The 17,412-nt window shown below is 50.6% G+C and overlaps 1 protein-coding gene across 2 annotated transcripts in view; it reads left to right on the forward strand.

Moving 5' to 3' along the window:
• The window catches only part of LOC127581458 (transient receptor potential cation channel subfamily V member 3-like), a 34,733-nt gene extending 22,439 nt beyond the window's left edge, over nt 1-12,294 (forward strand). The window contains exons 13-19 of one of the 2 annotated variants that reach the window (XM_052035900.1): nt 1,974-2,048; nt 3,445-3,518; nt 4,255-4,420; nt 6,721-6,787; nt 8,052-8,320; nt 9,709-9,845; nt 11,612-12,292. In XM_052035900.1, the coding sequence (XP_051891860.1) occupies nt 1,974-2,048; nt 3,445-3,518; nt 4,255-4,420; nt 6,721-6,787; nt 8,052-8,320; nt 9,709-9,845; nt 11,612-11,675 (852 nt within the window). In that variant the 3' untranslated portion in view covers nt 11,676-12,292. Of the gene's footprint in view, nt 1-1,973; nt 2,049-3,444; nt 3,519-4,254; nt 4,421-6,720; nt 6,788-8,051; nt 8,321-9,708; nt 9,846-11,611 lie in introns of both variants that reach the window. The other variant, XM_052035901.1, reaches the window with a different exon arrangement.
• Nucleotides 12,295-17,412: the final 5,118 nt, after the last annotated feature.

The following is a 17,412-nucleotide window of genomic DNA, read 5'->3' on the forward strand; positions in this document are numbered from 1 at the left end:
CCGCACATCTGGCTCAGACACCCAGTAGTGCAGGGCTGACCTCATAAGTGCACAGATACTGACTAGGTCTGCAAATCACGAGGACTCAATGTACCAGTGAGTGAGCCAGGTGCCAGACCATTGAGGTTTACTCTGTCAGCTGGAGATTAGCAGAGTGAGAGGTGACGAAGCATCTATGAGGTGTCTTCACAGTGAGGATGTGGGGTGGATGTTTCTTCCTGTGGAGGAACCTAGAATTGGGGGTCACTGTTTAAAAAATAAGGGGTGACCCATTTAGGATGGGGATGAATATTCACTCTCTGAGGTTTGTGAGTCTGTGAAACCGTCATCCTCTAAGGGGGATGGATAAAACCAGTCTTGGAATATTTTTAAGGCAGAGGTTCTTGATAGTGTTCAAGTCAAGTTTATTGTCACAAGTGTGGTGAGATACAGGTACAATGAAAAACGTGCTTGCAGCAGCATCACAGGCATGTAGGTACAGACCACACACAGAATGTAAATTATACAAGACAGTGAAAAGAGAGGGAAAAATAAGTGTGCAGAAACAAGACATTAGTGCAAGAACAAAGACACAATCAGAGACAAATCAGTGGTAGTGCAAGAGGTGGTCCATAGTGTTCCACTGTTGAGATCGGGTTAGGGTTGTGCAGGTTGGTTCCAGAACCTGATGGTTGTAGGGAAGTCACTGTTCCTGAACCCGGTGGTGTGGGACTTCAGGCTTCTGTATCTCCTGCCTGACGGTAGCTGTGAGAAGAGGGCATGGCCCGGATGGTGGGGATCCTTGGTGACAGATGCTACCTTCTTGAGGCAGCACCTCCTGTAGATGCTGTCAGTGGTGGGGAGGGCTGTGCTCGTGATGGACCAGGCTGTGTCCACTGCTCTCTGCAGCCTCTTGTGTGTTGGAATTGCTGTACCAGACCGTGACGCAACCAGTCAGGATACTTCCTACAGTGCATCTGTGGAAGTTTGTTAGAGTATTTGGTGACATGCTGCATTTCCTTAAGCTTCTGAAAAAGTAGAGGCTCTGGCACGCCTTCTTCGTGATTGCACCTATGTGCTGGGCCCAGGACAAGATGTTAACGCCCAGGGATTTTAGAATCAGATTTATTATCACTGACTTGTACGATGTGAAATGTGTTGTTCTGCGGCAGCAGTACAGTGCAAAGACATAAAATTGCTATAAATTCCAAAATAAATAGTGCAAAAAAAGGAGTAACGAGGTAGTGTTCATGGGCTGTTCAGAAACCTGATGGCGGAGGGGAAGAGGCTGTTCCTATATTGTTGAGTGTGGGTCAATGAATTTGAAGCTGTTGACCTCTCTACCTCTGACCCACCAAATGAGAACTAGCTTCCAGGGAAGGAGGGAATGTGGAGATGAGGTTACAGTCAGATTGGCCATGATCTAATTGAATGGGGAACAGGCCAAGTGGCCTACACCTGCTCTGAGCTCATACACTTCTCTGCTGAATTCTGATGGATATCCAGTTACTCTGAGGAAGAGTTTGGCTCTCCTTTGCCCTGTCTGATCAATGTATGAATCCAGACCACTACCAGGCCCAGTACTCCCCACAGGACGGCCCTCCTTACCACACAGACCGTGGATGCTCAGCACCACCCCTCTTGGAGGCAAATTGGACAGGTATTACACGGCGTCCTCGTCCATAACACCGGTGCCCCAGCACTGAGTTACGTTTACAAAGGTCACCGCACCGAACCGGCAGATTATAGTTTGCAGCAACTGTAGGGTGGGGAGACCCAACAGCAGGTTTGTGCACAGCAAGATCCCAGTGTAATGACAGCTTTCATTAGTGTCACTGTGCCACTGCTTTATGTCCTGGCTTGAGAGGGTTGTACAGCACAGTAGCAGTGGATAATCTCTCGCACTGTATTACTGTGTCATTATTACACTACATTGTATTCTTGCCAAGTGCTTCACTGACAGTGATTAACATCACTCCTCTGATCCTGTGCAGGCAGCAGGTTGCGTGTCCTGGGTGAAGACTCAGGTTTATATAGTGCTGGCTGCTGTGTACTTTCTTATTAAAGAGGTGAGTTCACTATGGGTTCCTTCAAACAGCAGTTCACAAACCACCCCTCCCCTGCCATCCCCACCTCTGACCCTCCGTACCCAGCCTGATCCAACACGGGTGGCCGTTCGGACCATCAGCTCCATGCCAGCCTCTTGCAGTCCCGTTCTCCCCCCACCCTTCCCTATTTTCCCTGTAGCCCTGGCACTTATTCTCCCTCACACACACCTGTCAATTCCCCTTTTGTTATTTTGCCACACTGGGGGCAATTTACAGCGGCCAGTTAACCCACCAACCCGCGCATCATTGCACCCAGGCGGTCACAGGGACAACGTGCAAACTCCACACAGGCAGCGCCCGAGGTCAGGATGGAACCCGGGTCACTAGAACTGCGAGGCAGCAGCACTACCTGTCGTGCTGTCAGTAAATTCACCAAGATCCCCCACTACAGATTGGTATTGGTTTATTATCGTCACTTGTACCGAGGTACAGTGAAAAACTTGTCTTGCATACCAATCGTACAGATCAATTCATTACACAGTGCAGTTACATTGGGTTAGTACAGAGTGCATTGATGTAGTACAGGTAAAAACAATAACAGTACAGAGTAAAGTGTCACAGCTACAGAGAAAGTGCAGTGCAATAAGGTGCAAGGTCACAACAAGGTAGATCGTGAGGTCATAGTCCATCTCATCGTATAAGGGAACCGTTCAATAGTCTTATCACAGTGGGGTAGAAGCTGCCCTTAAGTCTGGTGGTACGTGCCCTCAGGCACCTGTATCTTCTACCCGATGGAAGAGGAGAGGAGAGAGAATGACCCGGGTGGGTGGGGTCTTTGATTATGCTGGCTGCTTCGCCAAGACAGCAACAGGTAAAGACAGAGTCCAAGGAGGGGAGGCTGGTGTCCGTGACGTGCTGGGCTGTGTCCACAGATGGTCACCAGTTGGGGTCTCCCAGCATAAATAAAGACAGCCAGAGGATCTCCGATGTAAAGGGACAGACCCCAAATCACAGTCCACATGTCCCCGCAATGTCCCAGTGTGGTCCCCAGACATTGAGTCCCACAGGGTGTCTGACCCAGAGACCATCTCCACACGGGCAACCGGCTGCTCTCACAGAACGGCTCTGACAGCCAGCAGGCCCCATCCCCTCCTTCCCCTCCTTGCCAGCTGTCAACATACCAGTTTCCATCACCACCTCTTTGGGACCATCTCTGACAGTCCCACATCTAAATCACCTGAAAACTGTCAAGAAACTTTTCAAGTATATCTTTTTAAGATTTAACACTAAAGACAGTCGGCACTACAGTGCAGTGTGAACCTGCTGTGTTGACAGGGCTGGAAGCCGCTGATTCCAGCCGATTGCTGCCCTCCAGAAGCAGGCAGACATTGAACGATTCTCTCCCCATCCCTTGCAGGGGGCTGAGATGGTCTACCTGAGGCGCTCGGACCTGCACTCCGTGCTGGTGGACGGCTCCTTCCACATCCTGTAGTAAGTCCCAGACGGTTACATCACCGGTGGGGGGGGTGGGGGGTTGAGTGTGAGTTAGTGAGCAGGAGACAGAGTGGCTGCAACGGTGCAGGAGTGTGTGAGAATGAGTGTGTAAGTTGGTGAGAAGTATGTGCGTGTGTGAGAGCTGAGTTAGTGAATGTTTGAGTGAGTGTGTCTGAGAGCAGGAGTGTGTCAGAGATGACCCTCCCTCCACCCCCCCCCCCAATTTTCTCTCCAATTCTTATTCGATCACTCCTGTTGAATTCACTTCCATTGCCCTTCCAGTCGGAATGTTTCCGATCACAACACCTTGTATTGATTTATTCTTTCTGTTGAAGGAGGACGTTTAGTCCATCGAGTCTATGCTAGCTCTCAGAGCAATCCCATCTGTTCATTTCCCCCAGAACCTCCCCCATCAAACACCCCCAATTCTACACATGAGGAGCAGTTCTCACTGACCTGCATACCTTTGGAATTGGGAGGAAACCGGAGCACCTGGGGGAAACCCCCTCCCATAGTTCACCAGCGCTCCGTGAGGCTCAGAAGCAGAGTGCAGCCGCTGTCCTGGTTACAGAGGTCACCGCTACTGTGGGATAGACCCAGGACATCTCCCTCCACTACCCGTACACAGTGACCGCGGACACTTCATCCCCATCCTCAGTGAGACCTTCAAACACGTGTTCCTCACAGAGTATAAATCTTTGTCGTGACATCCAAGTTTTTTTGATGTTGACAGCTTTGTCCAGTCGGGGCTTGTGGTCATCTTCAGCTCCTTGTGCTGGGCGGATGTGGAAGGTTCCCGAATCTTGCTGGTCCTGGCTCTGGCCCTCGGCTGGTTCAACGTGTTGTATTACACACGGGGCTTCAAACTCACCGGAATTTACTGTGTCATGATTAAAAAGGTACGTCAGACAAATTGGTATTGGTTTATTATTGTCACCTGTACCCAGATAGAGTGAAAAGCTTTTGTTTGCATGCCGTCCAGACAGAGCATTCCACACATACTGTAAGTTAGTCAAGGTAGTAAAAAGAAAAATAGGATACAGGATATAGTGTTACAGTGACAGAGACAGGGCAGTGCAGGTAGACAATAAGGTGCAAGGGCCATGATGAGGTAGATTGTGAGATCAAGAGTTTAGCTTTCAGTGTATAAGAGGTCCACTCAAGTATCTTATAACAGTGGGGTAGAAGCTGTCCTTGAGTCTGGTGGTTCAGGCTTTTGTGCCTTCTGCCTGATGGGAGGGGGGAGAAGAGAGAATGTCCGGGGTGGGAGGGATCCTTGATTATGTTGGCTGCTTTACCGAGGCAGCGGGAAGTGTAGACAGTCCATGGAGGGGAGGCTGGTTTCCATGATGTGTTGAGCTGTGTTCATAACTCCCTGCCGTACCAAGCCGTGATGCATCCAGATAGGATGCTTTCTATGGTGCATTGATAAAAATTGGTGAGAGTCATCGGGGACATGCTGAATTTCCTTAGCCTCCTGAGGAAGTAGAGATGATGGTATGCTATCTTGGCCACCTACTGTATGTGGCTGGACCTGGACAGATTGTTGGTGATACTTACACCTAGGAACCTGAAGTTCTCAACCATCTCCAAGCTCCCAGTCTGGGTCCCAGATTCAGATGCAGGGGTTTGTCTATTGGGCAGCGTTGCATTGCCACAGCTGTACAAAGCCCACATCTGGAAGTGTACCACTCACTGAGAGAGGCTGCGATGGTCTCCGAGACAGCACAGCTCAGAAAGTTAACAGAAACCCAAGGGTCAGATTGTAAAATGTTTACACAGATAATCCCTGGAAAGATTAAATAGCAATTTGAGAGCTTTTTGAAGATTGGTATTGGTTTATTATTGTCACTTGTACCGAGGTACAGTGAAAAACTTGTCTTGCATACCAATCGTACGGGTCAATTCATTTCACAGTGCAGTTACATTGAGTCAGTACAGAGTGCATTGATGTAGTACAGGTAAAAACAATAGCAGTACAGAGTAAAGTGTCACAGCTACAGAGAAAGTGCAGTGCAATAAGATGCAAGGTGAGAGAACTCTTCCTGCTGGTCTGGGAGTTGTTAAAATCAGTGGCAGTGTCGTCTTAGCTGGTACCTCCCAGCACAGAGTGAGGGTTGGTGCAGTCCTGCAGGGAGCTGGTTACTGGCTGAACTCGGCCGTCTAAACCAGAGGCTGGGCGATCTCTGTTCAACAAGAAATATGGAGGAGATGGAATATGGTCACACAGGATATCAGTGAATGCTAGCTCGGTTTGAGGGGCTGAAGGGCCTCCTCCTGTGATCCTGAGTCCAATGCTTTGTGTGGCGATCACCCTGGGGTCAGTACTCATAGGACAGTACCACACAGGAACAGGCCCTTCGGCCCACCATGTCTGTGCTGGCCATGATACCAATCTAACCAATCCCATCTGCCTGCACACGGTGCGTATCCCTCCATCCCCCGACCATTCACGTGTCCGTCTAAACACCTCTTGAACGTTGCTGTTGCATCTGCTTCCAGCACCTTCCCCCCGCAGTTCCAGGCACCCACCACTCTCTGTGTGGAAAAACTTGCCCCCCTCACCTTAAACCCCAGTTTCCATCCTGGGGAAAAAGACTCCAACTTCTTTCCCGTCTATGCCTGGTTGTCCCTCAGCCTCCGACACTCAAATTCTTATTCCTATTCATTCCAAAACCAACAACAGGACACAGATGTGGTCATTATCACACCGCTGTTGGTGAGAGCTTGCACCACTGACTGTACTTCAGGAATACTGGCAGTGCAGGGCTTCAGGAGATGCTGGGGTGGTGGATATTGTGATAGAACCCAGACGCTGCATTTTGAGGATGAAGCTGCCTAGGGGGCCCCGTCTGGGACCAGGGCCCACACCAGGTTCTCAATGGGCAGCTACAGTGCACAGCTGAATGAAACTCTGACTCCAGGTATCAGTGGATCTGAAATACACTCAGAAAGTACTGAAAACGCTCGGCAGGTCAGGCAGCATCTGTGGTGAGTTCCCAGCTCTGACAAAGGGTCTCAGACCTGAAACGTTGCCTCTGTTTCTCTCTCCACAGAAGCTGCCCGACCTGCTGAGTGTTTCCAACAGTTTCTGTTTTAATTGCCAGCATCTGCTGTTTTTTTTTGCCCAGTAATCTGTCCCACAGGAACCATAAAACTGTCAGATCCATTAACCACCTGGCTTTCTTTGTGTTGACAGATTATTCTGCAGGATATCCTGAGGTTTCTCCTGGTTTACATGGTTTTCATCGTGGGATTTGCAGCAGGTAAGCCCGGTTTCAGTCGAGCGTTCACCTTCCTGGCTCCTGGGTGCGAGCACGTGATTGGGAATGGTTCCTATCACCACAGGAGCTGAACGATCCCCACAGTATATCCTCTCTTTTCAGCTCTGGCAGAAGTGACATTAATCTGAAGACCCGGCCCCTGCCCAAAGTAGCTGCAAAACATTCGATAGTCAGAGGAAGAGCAGGAAGTCTCCTGGCCAATGTTTATTGAAGGGGAAAGAATGAGGTGGCCCAGTGGTGCAGCAGGTAGTGCTGCTGCTTCACAGCACCAGAGACCCGGGTTCGATCCTGACGTCTGACGACTGTCTGTGTGGAGTTTGCATGTTCTCCCTGTGACCGCGTGGGTTTCCCCCGGGTGCTCCAGTTTCCTCCTGCATCCCAAAGATGTTCCAGTTGACTGCTCGTGTGGGTGGGGGGGTGGGGGAGTGCAGTTGATGGGCTTGTGAGAGAAGGTAGTGGCCACAGGGGGATAAGGAGAGGGGAATGGGAATGAGGGGGTTGCTGGTGGCAGCTGGCACAGACCTGATGGGCTGAAGAGCCTCCTACATTATAGTAAATTAAACCAAAGGTTACCCAACCAATATCACATTCCCAATTTTGGGATTTCCCAGTTATCGTGTGCAATTGACTGATGCATTTCCTCCGTCACGACAGTGACCACGGTTCCCCGGGGGAGTCCACAAGGTGTGAGGGTGCAGTAGAGATGTTGTACACTCCCTTTCTCTCTTTTTTGTTTCTCTCTTTTGACTTTCTCTCATTCCCTTTCTCCTGCTCTTCCCCCCTTGTATTTCTCTCTCTCTTTAATTCTTTATCCTTTTTCTCTTTGGCTCCATTTTCACTTTTGTGTTCTCTCTCTCTCTCTCTCATTTTCTCCCTTTCTCTCTCTCTCTCTCATTTTCTCCCTTTCTCTCTCTCTCTCTCATTTTCTCCCTTTCTCTCTCTCTCTCTCTCTCATTTTCTCCCTTTCTCTCTCTCTCTCTCATTTTCTCCCTTCCCTCTCTCTCTCTCTCTTTTTCTCCCTTTCCCCCCCCCTCTCTCTCTCTCTTTCTCATTTTCTCTCTCTCTCTCTCTCTCTCTCTTTCTCATTTTCTCTCTCTCTCTCCCCCTCTCTCTCCCATTTTCTTTCGGTCTCTTCCCCCACCCCCCCACCCCTCTCTCGGTCTCTCCCTCTCCCTTCCCTGCCCACTCTTTCCCTCCCATCCCACACAGCGTGGCTGCCAACACGTGGCTCTGCTTGATCCCGCAGCTCTTGCCTCGTTGATTGAGGAGTGCCCGGCCGGCATCGAGTGCCCATTTAGTGGCTTCAGCACTACCATCTTGGAGCTCTTCAAGCTCACCATCGGCCTGGGGGACCTGGGCATCCAGAAACACTCGCGGTTCCCTGTCTTCTTCCACACCCTGTTGGTGCTCTACGTCATCCTGACCTTCGTCCTGTTGCTCAACATGCTGATTGCTCTGATGGGAGAGACCGTGACCAAGATCTCCAGTGACAGCGAGAAGATCTGGAAACTCCAGGTGGGACCAGGGGAGATTCCCAAGGGCTTCCAATTGGGAATGAGCGACGTTATTGGTGGGGCAGTGGGGGCAATTCAGTGTGAGCCAGGTGCTTCTGCAGCTGAGTGAAGCTTAAGGAGGTAACTGATGTACAGCAATGAAATCGGTCATCCTGGAATCCCACAGCAGGAGTGAGAGGCCATTCAGCCTATCCAGACTGTGCTAGAGCTCTCCAATTAATCCCACAGCCCTGCCTGTGCCCTGCACACCCTTTTTGAGGGTCACCCTCCCTTTGACCATTCAATTTAGGAAGCTTCAGCCAGCTTGTCCTCAATCCCAGTGATTTGGTGCCAAGACCTTCTCCACCTCCCCTCTGCCTCCTTCGTTGCTCCCCTCTGTCCGTCCTTGCCGCCTGGTCCCCCTCGTGGAGTCACTGCTCATCCCTCCCCAACACAAGGTAAAGGACTGATCTCCTCTTCCTGCTTTGCCAGCTGTAAATACTCTCATTGATGTTAATACTTTGCCAGCTGTAAATACTCTTAATACTTCTCCGAGAGATTTTACAACTATGAACATTGACGTAACTTCAAAAAGTAAGAATTATCCCTCTTTTTAAAGTAGTAATTAAGAAAGACAAGGCACAATTAAAATTATTCAAGTGAAATAGTTTTTAAAAGAAAAATGTAAGTTCCACTTTGTCTCCCAACCCTTGGCTGCTGCAATCGTCAGGGGTGTCCATGGAGTCGAGGATCCTTCTCCCAGACTGATTGGTGGAGTGTCCAATGCTGATTCCCAGTGTAATGTCCAGGAATCCCAGCAATACCGCACGCTGTCCCCAGACCTGGAACCACAGAGGGGTCACCGATGGGTCAGACTTTCCCTCAACAATCCCGGGATTACCAGCACACGAGGCCCTGGAATGACTCCCTCATAAAGGACATGGTCCAATGCCCAGATCCACCCCTTACATCCAAGCCCCTTCACGGGAAATGGTTCCCAGAAGTTTGGACAAAAGGGCGTTGATCTGCTTCTCTGCTTCTCTCTCCTTTTCTGCTGCCTGACCTGCTGAGTGTTTCCAGCACCTGTGGTTTATCTTTCAGATTTGCAGCATCTGCAGGAGTTTGCTCCTCCCAGTTCGTTCCTCAACCCTTTCCTGATTCCGGCCACTTCACTGTAGGACCTCACCACCCCCTGGTCTGTCCCACTGACCAATCTGATCAGGACTCCAGGGGAAACTTCCCCAGAGAGCGGGAAGGAGGTGGGATTCGGGGAAAGCTGCGGGGACGGGTTGTGGATAGACGCACTGGTGAAGGGGGAAGTTGGGAGGGATGAGGGCAGTGCAGAGCAGAGGGGCCGATGGGTCTCCATCCGAGCTGTGGATGCAATGTAACCGGGTGTAATCCCCGCAGAGGGCCGTCACCACCCTCTACTTTGAGCGAAACCTGCCCAGGTGGGTGCGGACAAGATGTAAAAACGGCCACAGCTTCACGGACGTGACGGTGGGACTCACACCCGAGGGGAGAAAGGACCAGCGCTGGTGCCTGAGGTAATGACCTGGGGGGAGGAGGTGGCCACTTCACCTGAGCCCCCCTGCTCTGGGGTCCATGCCTACCCGCCAGCAGTGTTGGGGTCAGCAGTGACGCTGGACGTGAGCCAGAGACGGGACAGGAAAAGTTCTCAAGGCTGTCACCTGGATTGGAGGGCTGAGGTCATCGGGAGAGATTGGACAGGCTGGGTCTGTTTTCCCTGGAGCTGAGGGGTGACGTGATAGAGGTTTATAAAATCATGGGAGGTGTAAACAGGGTAGACATCCAGAGTCTGCTTCCCATGCACAGGGTGTCTAAAACCAGAGGGCATCAGCTTAAGGTGAGAGGGAGGAGGGGATCTGAAGGGTAAATGTTTCACACACAGAGTAGTTGGTATCTGGAACGAGCTGCCAGAGGGGGTGATGGAGGCAGGAACAGTAATGACACTTGAGAGGCACCTGGACAGGTGCTTGAATGAGCCGGGCGCGGAGGGAGAGGGAATTAATGCAGGCAGGTGGGGTTAGTGTAGAAGCAAAAGACCAACCGTTGGAGGAACTCGGGGGGGGTCGGGCAGCATCTGTGGGGGGAGAATGGACAGTTGACACTTTGGGTCGAGACCCTTCACCTGGACTGAAGTAAAACAGTCCAGATGAAGGGTCTCGACCTGAAACGTTGACTGTCCATTCCCCCCACAGATGCTGCCTGACCCGCTGAGTTCCTCCAACGGTTGTTTTTTCACTCCAGATCCCAGAATCTGCATACTCCTGTGTGTCTCTGGGATCAGTATCGATAGCATAATGGTCAGCATACACACGATGGGCAAAGGGCCTGTTACTATGCTGTGTGACTCTATGACTAACATTCAGTGCGCTGGGTGCAAATCCCACTGGGGTAGCTGTGGACGTTAAATGTGTTGTTTTGGAATGACTTGGTTACAGTGACCATGAAATCTGCTGGGGGGTTTTGTCGTAAGACCCCTTCTGGCTCACCAAAGTCCGTCAGGGGAGGAACTCCCCCGTCTGCCCTGGTCCGGCCCCTGCGTGACTCCAGACCCACACCGTGTGGCTGTGAGTCTTTGTCCCAGCGATCGCATCAGTTACACCAGGGGGCAGCAGTGGTCCGATCAACCTTCTCAGGGTGATGCCAGTGGTGCCCAGATTCCAGGGCAGGACCCTGGCAGGGGGCAGGGGGCTCACAGTCTGCCCAGCGAGTGATCCGGGTTTATGGAAGGATGGCAGGCGCATGGTGCGATCCCACAGCCCCCAGGTCTGGGGTTCCGCGTATTCCTCGAACTTCCTGACACTTGGAAAATCTGCTCGCTGCAGTAGGAATGAGCGGCAGTGTGGTTCAGTGGGGTAGAACCGCTGCCTCACAGCACCGGGGTCCCAGGTTCGATCCTGACCTCCGCCGCTGTCCACGTGAAGTTTGCACATTCTCCCTGTGAGGGGCGTAGGGAGGGAGGGGGTTACAGAGATAGGGGTGTAGGGGCCAGAGGGGGTTACAGAGATGGGGAGGGAGGGAGGGGGTTACAGAGATAGGGGTGTAGGGGCCAGAGGGGGTTACAGAGATGGAGAGGAGTGTAGGGGAGGGAGGGGGTTACAGAGATGGGGAGTGGGAGCGGAGGGGGAGGGAGGGGTTACAGAGATGTGGGAGGGGGAGGGGAGGGAGGGGTTACAGAGATGGGGAGGGGTGTAGGGGAGTGACCCCAGTGTGGGTCAGGGCCTGGCCTGGGTGTGAGGTGGGGGAGGACTGGCCCGTCTGATGACTTTGACCTCCAACCGAACAGGCTGAATGAGATGAACTGGTCGGAGTGGGACACCCGGATAGAGACGACGGTGGAATCGGGCTAGTCACAGACTGGGCCAGGAGCCCAGGACACTGCCGAGACCTGCTGCATTTGTGTAGCCCCTCTCACACCCCACAGCATGCTCCAACCAGAGGTCCCCACTGTTGTAGGAAACACAGCAGCACAGCAGGACTCCACAAACTGCAAGGTGGTAACGATTCAATGATCTCCTGAATTCAGCGAAGTTGATTGTGAGAGAACCTTGGACCCAGGACACCGACATCTCCCTGTTCGTCGAAACGATGGCTTCAGTATTGTCTCTGGAATGGGCAGATAGACTTGGATTCATTTATCGTTCAAAGGACGTCCCTCCCACAGCGTGACCCTCCCTCAGTACCGCCCCTCCCACGTTCCGTCTCACCACCTCTGCGCCACTGTCTGTGCTCATCCCTCGAGCTGCTCTGGGAGACGTCCCTCACCCCGCCTGCCTCACTGCTGATGAACTCTGGGACCCCCAGCCGGGGATCCCGGTCTCCCCACCACCTCCCCCCACCCCCCCCCCACCCCGCCAGGGATCCCAGTCTCCCCCACAGGGATCCCGGTCTACCCGCCGCTGGGGTGTTGTTCATAAAGTTTTACTTTTATAAAAAAATCTTTAACAGAGGAACTTCGTGAATGAATTCAGGATCGTGTGAGATCTCCCCCAGCCTCTCACCTCTCCCTCTTCACTCATTCTCCCCTTCTCCCCCTTCCTTCCCTCTCATTACTTCCTCACCCTTTTTACCCTCTCCCTCCTTCCCTCTCACCTCACTTCCCTTCCCTCCTCCCCCTCCCCACCCCTCCCATCCCTCCTCCCCATCTCTCCCCATCCCTCCTCCCCTCTTCCTCCCCACCCCTCCCACCACTGCATTAACAGATGACGAGAGGTTGCCCTGAAGCTGCTGATTGTCCCAAGGGACGGAGAGAAATTCTGGAAATCAAAACGCTGCAGGTGCTGGAAATCTGCAACAAAATCAGAAGAAGCTGGAACTCTCATCAGGTCGGGCAGCGCACGTGGAGAGAAGACCCTTCGTCGGAACTGGGAAAGAGAAAACACGTTGGGTTTTAGCCGCAGAGAGGGAGGGATCGGCAATAAACCGATCCCCAGGGAGAAATTCTGACTCTGGTTTGGCTCCTGGTGACGCAAGACTCTCCAGATAGTCACACAGCACAGAAACAGACCCTTCAGCCCAACTGGTCCACGCCGACCGAGATTCCCATCTAAACTAGTCCCATTTGGCCCATCTCCCTCTAAACCTTTCCTATCCATGGACCTGTCCGAGTACATTTAAAATGTACGTTACTGTACCTGCCTCAACCACTTGTTAATGTACTTGCCTCTACCTTCTGGGTGTAAAAAGTCGCCCCTCAGGTTCCTGTTAGATCTTTCCCCTCTCACCTTAAACCTGTGCCCTCTGGTTCTTGATTTCCCCAACCTTGGGAAAAGGACTGTTTGCATTCACCCTATCGATGCCCCTCGTACACCTGCAGACGCTGGAATCTGGAGCAAAATTCAAACTGCTGGAGGAACTCTGCGGGTCAGGCAGCGTCTGTGGAGGCAGAGGGGCATCTGTGGACGTTTTGAGTTGAGACCCTGCATCAGGATATGGCTAATGGTGCTGCCCCCCTGCCCCGTCCCGTCCCGGAGGAGTGGCTGTGCAGCCAATACTGAGGTCACCCACCCCTGTGGCTGAACTTGAGAATGGCAATGAGAGGGGCCCTGACCAATGTGCTAAACACATCACCTTTGCTCTTCCCAACCTCAGTCACACCCCCGGTGGCCCAGAGGTACGGCTGTACCACTGCCGGTGGAGCCCTCAAGCTCTGAAGCACGAAGGATAACAGCCAAGCAGAAAACAAACTGCTGGAGAAACTCAGTGGGTCGGACAGCGTCAGAGGGATGCTCCGAGAGGCAAGGATTTCTGCTGAGTTCCTCCAGCAAGTTGTGTTCTGCTTGGCTGTCTTCCTATGTGCTGTTAACACCAAATACATGGGGTCTGTAGCACATCTTTATAGTTACTTCTGCCTTTCCACAACATCTTATGACTAATTTCACTGAGTTTTGCAGTTTCTGTTCCCTCAACCTGTCTGGCCCTTGGTTCCCCCGAGCTCCTTCCTCTGTTTGGTCAGGTTGCTGCCCAGCTTATTACCAGCAACTGCTGAACTGTCACTTCCAAAGCCTTCTGTGGTCGAGTGTCCAACCATTGATGGGAAAGGAACTTCCACAATGATAGTGCTTATCTTAAGGTTTAATATTAACCTTCCCAGTGTATAGTCCCAGCCATAGAGCAATTGTCGTGGTTACCCGCAATAAATAGATGACCAGGAGAAGCAGAGGATTCCTCAAGAAGTTATTGCAAACAAAAGTTGTGACAGCCAGACAGTCAGTTACCAGTCACCCTCTGACTACCGCGCTCTCTGACTGCCCCTGAGCAAAGCTCGCGGGCCTTTGTTTTATACCTTTTTTCATAGCTCAATGACATTGTTCCAATCCATCATCTTCTCTCTTATCTTCACAGTTTCATCCTTCACCATTTGCCTCCTTTCACACTTGTCTCCTGGCTCACAACCATTTGTCTTTCGCCACAGTCATTTCCTGACTCAATCGCAGGGTGCCCCAATTATCTATGGGCATTGGGAGTACTGGTACTAGGCTACAGAACTATCAGCTATAAAACAATACTAGGCTTATTAACTACAAGGCTAACAGTTATAAAACATTACAATGTGCCCCTATAACCTATGGGTTCTGAGACTTGCTGGCACCTGACTTATCAGTTATGAAAACTATCAGCTACAGAACTGCTATAAAATCATTAGTTGCACTGGCCATAACGACCATTAGTACACAATAGATCAACAGCGTCTTCCTAGGAATGGGCTAACCATCTGCTTAATGAGCTACAATAAATCAAAAGTGTCTCCCTAGGAATGGGCTAACTATTTCTTTAATGAGCTGTATGTTTCCCGCACTAAGAGTTCCCCGCGCTCGAGCTGGAGGAGGCCCAGTGGCCGTCTTAAGGAGATCAGCAGCCATCTGAAACACAGAGCAGACTATGGATAAAAAAAAAGTATAGCCTCTACTTTCTATATCCAATATATATTCCCCCCTTTGAGACCTAACGGTCTCACATAGAGAGAGAAGTCAAAAGGGCACGGCATTTAGATGGTAAAGCCAATCGTCCCAAAAACAGGTATAATATAATTTTCGTGCACAAGCCCAATGAATTCACTCTCTATTTCCTGGGCCAGAGGGCCAAAAACCCATCCCTCCGTAACGGAGACGGGGAAAAAGACCCTGAGGCCCTCACAGACTATTCCCAACATAAACATAATTGTCATCCGCAGTGTTATCATCATCATCTGGCACATCTCCCCGAGTCAGATCATAGAAGTATGTTGTTGCAACTTCCTTCTCCCGGGGGTTCGACTCAGCCATTGCCAGAAGTATCGGAAACTGTTTCGCTGTGGCGCACAATAGAAAGGACTTAAAGAGTGGAAGGAAGAAGCACAAAATAAGTGTAGACATAAGCAATGCCATACCCACAACCACTGCAATTTTGGTTAACCAGGCTCCCCAGCCACCTAACTTACTTTCCAGCCAATCAAAAAACTGATGTCCAAACCCTGCATTCTGTTTAACCTCTTTTCTCAAATTTTCCAGTTTATTCATCGCCTTAGCAAAGGATCCCTCTGGGCTGGTGTTGTTTGGTGTAAAAGTACAACAATGTTCCCCAAACAGTGCACAGACACCTTTTTTTAATCTTTCTCATCACTGCCCCCCCTGCACAATGGTCTAGCCAATTGCCTCTGAAATGAGGGGAGTCAACAAGGGGGTGGGTGCTACCAACAAGCCGTCATCCGTGCTCCATCAGCCTTCATGGTTCCGCTTGGCTCCTCTTTGTCTCCACATTGTTTGTTCTGCTAGAGTTGCCTTACCTTGTATTTCAATTCTGTCCTCCATTACGGGTTCTGGACTCAGACTCACCTGAACGACACCCAGAGGCTCTCCCGGCTGCTTCATCCGCAGCCTGATTTCCCTTTGTCACCATGTCATTTCCCTTTTTATGTGCCTGGCACTTTATAACAGCCAACGCTCTAGGTTTTATCATCACTGTTATTAAATCTAAAATTTGCTGACAATGCTGTATAGGGTCTCCATTGCTTTTCCTGAAACCTCTCTGTTTCCATACTGCTCCAAACAAATGACACACTCCATGAGCATATGCTGAATTCGTATAGATATCAACTTTCTCACCCTCCATCATCTCACATGCTGCTGTCAGAGCCTTAATCTCCGCTAATTGGGCTGAACAGGGCTGCGGACAAGCTTCCAGCCTGATTGTTTTAAACTGAGACTGACCCTGTTGCACCACTGAAAATCCTGCATGATTCCCATCGTGGTCCCCGTAGCAAGAGCCATCCACAAACAAAATCTTTTTATCCTCATCATCCAACAGTTCTGACTGTAAATCCACTCTTAATTTGGCAAATATCATCGTTTCCCTCACACACTCATGGGGCTCTCCTTCATTGCCCAGTGGAACATAATCAGCTATGTTACTTGTGGTACACCTTTGTATAGTTATGTCCAGAAATGTCAATAACATCCGAAACGCAACTATCCTAGCTGGTGTCAGTACAAACTTTCTCTTTTCCAATAATTCTGCTGCCTTATGATGCATGTACAGAATCACAGGATAACCCATGGTCACAGATGATGCTTTCTCATAAGTATAGTGCAATGCTGCCAGTCCCTGGTAACAAGGCGGATATCCCTGGGCCACCTCATCCAGTCTCGCACTATAATATGCTGTTTTGTTCTCCCTATGCCCGTCTCCTGTGTCAGCACTGCTGCAGCATAACCCTCCTGTCTGTTAGACACATAGAGATGAAAGACCTTTTCATAATCAGGCAAAGCTAGTGCTGGGCTGACTGCAATTCCTGCTTAAGAGTGTTAAAGGCTATTTCTGCCTCCTCATTCCACTGCAGAACACCCTTCAGATCTGTATGTCCGGCTTCCCTCATCATTTTCCTCAATGGCACCACAATCTCAGCATATTCTCCAATCCAGTCTGAACTGTATCCTGCCATTCCCAAAAATATCATCACCTGTCCTACCGTCTGAGGTTCAGGAGCTTTAGTTATCGCCGCAATTTGATCCAGTGCTATCGACTTTGCTCCCTTAGATATTAATCTACCCAAATATTCCACCTGCCGCTTACAAAACTGCAGCTTCTTTCTGGATACTTTATGACCTCCACATGCCAATCTTTCTAACAAGCCCAGAGTATCCCGCTCGCACTGTTCCTCGCTTTCGGAGCAAACCAACAAATCATCCACATACTGTATCAGTGTACTTTCCAACGTTACACCCTCTAGGTCTGCCTTCAATGCCTGGTTAAAAATGTGCGGTGAATGCTTAAATCCCTGCGGCATCCTAGTGTAAGTACACTGGTTACCTCTGTAACTGAAAGCAAACAAACACCGGCATTGCTTCGCCAAAGGACTGCTGGAAAAAGCCGAACACAAATCAATCACCGAAAAACAAACTGCCTCCGGTGGCACATTAGTCAACAGCGTATGCGGGTTTGGGACTACAGCTGGCCAATCCTCCACTACCTCATTCACTGCTCGCAGATCATGTACCGGTCTCCACCTGGACTTGTCTGCTTTCAGGACAGGTAACAGTGGAGTATTACAGGGGCTACTCGTACTCTCAAGCACTCCTACCTCAAGCAATCCCTGTAATGTCAGCGCTA

The sequence above is a fragment of the Pristis pectinata genome, chromosome 21 (assembly GCF_009764475.1).
Source record: "Pristis pectinata isolate sPriPec2 chromosome 21, sPriPec2.1.pri, whole genome shotgun sequence".
NCBI classification, from domain to species: domain Eukaryota; kingdom Metazoa; phylum Chordata; class Chondrichthyes; order Rhinopristiformes; family Pristidae; genus Pristis; species Pristis pectinata.